A 4,685-nucleotide genomic window follows, 5' to 3' on the forward strand; every position below is an offset into this window, starting at 1 on the left:
ATTGGATTAGGAAGAATTTCCCAATTTATAGTCACCTGAAAAAAAGGTCTACTTTGGATGGTGGTTAACCAGCCCAACGTAACTAGGAAGATTAAAGGTGAAAGGTAGAAAGCAAAGCAGACACTCCTGAAGCAATTTCAAGAGCCATTATGAGAACAGTTAAGCACAGGAACAGAGACACTTCTGTATCCTCGTTTAGTTCAGATAAAGTGGTACAACTCTGACAAACCAAAGAGGCAAACAAATACCATGGTGTTTGGAAGCCAAGTGTTTTGAAACCTTTTATCCAGAGAATTAGGTGGCATAATGGCGTAAACTTTAGATTTGATGTCAGAAAACATGGGTTGGAGAACTATTTAAGTCATACTAAGTTTGTGATATCATCCCAGTGTGTGTACTGAGTATTTTACTCATTGGGAAAATATTGATAGCTTATGGTGAATGGTGAACAGTGTTCGGTGACAAGTCCGTGGTCTCCAAAGGAGAAGGCTTAATTTCTGGGACCAAAGACACAGTCTCAGTCACTCAGAGCTTTGTGCAGCAAAGATTTTTATTTAAAGTGACAGGGCAGATAAAGCTTTTCTTCTCTGATTGCTGTGGTGAGGATTTCCAAAACTATACTGAATAATAGTGGTGAAAGTGGGCACTCATCTTATTCCTGATCTAGAGAAAATACTTTCAGTTTTTCACCATTGAGAATAATGTTTGCAGTGGGTTGGTCATTTATGGCCTTTATTATGTTGAGGTAGATGCCTTCAATGACCACTTTCTGAAGAGTGTTTATCAAAAATGGGTGCTGTCAACTAAAAAAACAAGATGTGCAACTTGAAAGTTGTGAGTTAAGTTTTATTTGGGGCAAAATGAGGACTGCAGCCTGGGAGGCAGCATCTCCGATAGCTCTGACAGTCTGCTCCAAAGTGGCAGTGGGGGAAAGTCAGTATATATAAGGTTTTGGTGAAGGGGGAGTTCAATGCCATGAAACACTCATGTCACCAGGAAGGGATTTCGTGCTTCTCTAGATATGAGGAGGTGCAAGGATTGAGATCATAAAATCTGTTCCTAAAAGCATCCAACTATCTAAAGACCTGTCCCACCAGACTCCCTGGAGCAGAGTGCCTCACTCCACCCTGAACTCCCTCAGGGGTTGCTGAAGGTCAACAGCTCTAGCAGCATGGGGTTCAGTCTCCATAGAGGCGGATGGCAAATGCCTTTGTTTTTCAGTTGTTAGCAATGTCCTTAGTAAATGCTAGTTTGTAGTTGACAGTGCTGAATTTTGTTGAAAGCTTTTTCTGCATCTATAGAGCTTGTCATATCCTTTTTATCTTTCAATTTGTTATTAATAATATGGTCTATCACATTGATTTGCATTGAAGAATCCTGCATCTCTGGAATAAACCCCACTTAATCACAGTATATGATCTTTTTAATGTGTTGTTGGATTCTGTGAGTTAGTATTTTGTTGAGGATTTTTACATTTCTGTTCATCAATGATATTGGCCTGTAATTTTCCTTTTTGGTGTGACACATTTGTCTGGTTTTGGCATTGGGGTGATTATACCCTGTAGAATCCAAAAACTCTTGACTTTCATTGCCAAATACTGCTCTAACCCAGATCACAGGTTCAGATGGAGAAACAGAGAGAGCACAAAATAGACCTTGGACAGATGTTGAGTGCTGGCTTGGCGTCAGACATTGTGGTTGGACCTCCAGAAATATGCGGCAGTGAGTAAGCATTCTGCTTCTGCACACAGAGCTTCTAGAAGCGTGTGTGTGTGTGTGTGTGTGTGTGTGCACATGCGCACGTGAGCTATGTATGTGAGAGAAGAGAAAACCTCCTCAACTTCTTTGTAAATAAGACTAGAGATAGTTATATCCAGGGATATAATCAATGATGTGTCTCTAAAGTCTGAACATTCAGCTATTACATACTGAGAAAAAAATATTGAAAATTCTCTAGTTTTAGTAGTCAGTTCAGTTCAGTTCAGTCGCTCAGTCGTGTCTGACTCTTTGCGACCCCATGAATCGCAGCACACCAGGCCTCCCTGTTCATTACCAACTCCTGGAGTTCACCCAGACTCACATTCATTGAGTCAGTGATGCCATCCAGCCATCTCATCCTCTGTCGTCCCCTTCTCCTCCTGCCCCCAATCCCTCCCAGCATCAGGGTCTTTTCTAATGAGTCAACTCTTCGCATGAGGTGGCCAAAGTACTAGAGTTTCAGCTTCAGCATCATTCCTTCCAAAGAAAACCCAGGGCTGATCTTCAGAATGGACTGGTTGGATCTCCTTGCAGTCCAAGGGACTCTCAAGAGTCTTCTCCAACACCACAGTTCAAAAGCATCAATTCTTTGGTGCTCAGCCTGCTTCACAGTCCAACTCTCACATCCATACATGACCGCAGGAAAAACTATAGCCTTGACTAGATGGACCTTAGTTGGCAAAGTAATGTCTCTGCTTTTGAATATGCTATCTAGGTTGGTCATAACTTTTCTTCCAAGGAGTAAGCGTCTTTTAATTTCATGGCTGCAGTCACCATCTGCAGTGATTTTGGAGTCAGAACTCTTTAAAAAAAGAAGTCATAAAAAACAAGTATAGGGTATACATAGCACAGAATGCAGAAATGAATCAATGGAAAATGTAAATGAAAATAATTTTTTTAATGCTATCCAAATAGAACCAAGAGAGACATTGCTCTTTGCTGTTTCCTACTTTTGGTTCAACCAGTTCCTACGTAAGAACAGAATAAAAGTTCATCCTAGAACCAATAATTATAATATTTTTGGTTGTTTCTTATATAAATGTGAATAGGGCTTCCCAGGTGGCACTAGTGGTAAAGAACCCACGTGCCAATGCAGGAGACATAAGAGACAGAGGTTCAATTCTTGGGTCAGGAAGATCCTCCGGAGGAGGGCATAGCAACCCACTCCAGTATTCTTGCCTAGAGAATCCCATGGACAGAGGACCCCAGGTGGGCTACAGTCCATAAGGTCACAAAGAGTCTGACACAACTGAAGCAACTTAGCATGCACACAGAAAACTGCATATATTTCTCATCCCATTCAGTAATTCTTTGTCAATCCTTTGCTGTGTTTTAAAATACTGAGATAATTACTGTTCAGATTTCATCTAGGTATATACATATATAGAGAGAGAATTATTTTACAGAAACTTAATGTGTGTGAGATAGATGCCAAATGAAAAACTGGAAAAACCCCAAATCCATTAAATTTTGCAGAATTTTACCTTAACTATGCCTGTCCTTGTTTGGCTGCAAAAGGAATTTGCAAAATTTTGAGAAGCACTTCAGTGGAAAAAATCTCATTCAGTATCAGAAGATCTTGGTTCAAATTCAAGTCTTTCCATTTATGAGCCTTACAATGTAGAACCTTTCACTTGAACTTTAAATTTTATTTGTAAAAACTAAGTACCCTCCAAACTTGTTTATTCAAAAAGTATTTATTGATGATTTATTACATGCCAGTCCTGCTTTCACAGAATAATTCTGGGATTTATGTGCCAGGGTGGTGACTTCATATGCCATAAAGGCACTGGTGGCAAGTCCATCTATGGGGAGAATTTTGATGATGAGCATTTCAACCTTAAGCATATGGGTCCTGGCATCTTGTCCATGGCAAACGTTGGCCCCAACACAAATGATTCCCAGTTTTTCATCTGCACTGTCAAGACTGATTGCTTGGATGGCAAGCATGTGGTCCTTGGCAAGGTGAAAGAGGGCATGAATATTGTAGAAGACATGGAGTGCCTTGGATCCTGGAATGGCAAGATCAGCAAGATCACCATTACTGACTGTGGATAGATCTCATAAATTTGACCTGTGTTTAACTTTACCACTAGACCACTCTTTCTGTAGCTGAAGAGAGCACCCTTTCACCCCCATCTGCTTGAAATAGCCTATAATCTTTGTGCTCTCACTGCAGTTCTTTGGGTTCCTTGTTTTCCTTATGCCCCTCCAAGTTTAACTGGATTGCAAAGTTAACTTTATGATTATGAAATAAAAACCAAACAACAGCAACAAAAAATGAGAAGAGCAAGGACTGTGATTCTGACTGTTTAACTAGTGCACACTGTTTTTTAATATGTAAAATAGTCTATGATCTAGAGAATTCAGGACATAATCAAAAAAATGCAGAATGCTAAGGCATGTAAAAGGAAACAAAATGAGATATATTGAGGCAATTCTCACACAGTGTCTCAGTTACCCACAGACATTTGATGCTTATCCCTGTGCCTAATTATAGCCCAACCCAGTTCCTTTTGTGAACCTTCCTCCTCAATCCTCCCCAACAGCAGCATGGAGCATGGATTGCAAGGGGTCACCTTTGGGATTAGAGACAAAAGTTATTAGAAGGATATATATCTCTGTACCCTGCAAATAGGAATAACATATGCTTCAAATTGCCCTAGAACACATTAAAATCAGCACATAATATTAACAGAACAAGGTAAAGAAACTTTAAAATATTTCACAGCAAAAAAAAGACATAAAAAGACCATATAAATAATGCAATAAGCCTGAAATAAAAACGAAATTGCCAACCAAAAAATCATTTAAAAATAGAAAAGACTTTCTGAAATAACAATTGGACAAGAGAAGAAAATAAAGCTGATTTTATAAGACAATATGCATAGCAACAGTGAAGAGAATAGTTTATGGTAAAATTTATG

At 39.4% G+C, this 4,685-nt stretch overlaps 1 protein-coding gene across 1 annotated transcript; it reads left to right on the plus strand.

The window, feature by feature from the left end:
* LOC106503179 (peptidyl-prolyl cis-trans isomerase A-like) lies at positions 3,511-3,816 on the plus strand. The gene has a single exon (XM_013971767.1). It carries the CDS (start codon positions 3,511-3,513, stop codon positions 3,814-3,816), a length of 306 nt encoding a protein of 101 aa, XP_013827221.1.

The sequence above is a fragment of the Capra hircus genome, chromosome 19 (genome assembly GCF_001704415.2).
Source record: "Capra hircus breed San Clemente chromosome 19, ASM170441v1, whole genome shotgun sequence".
In the NCBI taxonomy this organism is placed as follows: Eukaryota; Metazoa; Chordata; class Mammalia; order Artiodactyla; family Bovidae; genus Capra; species Capra hircus.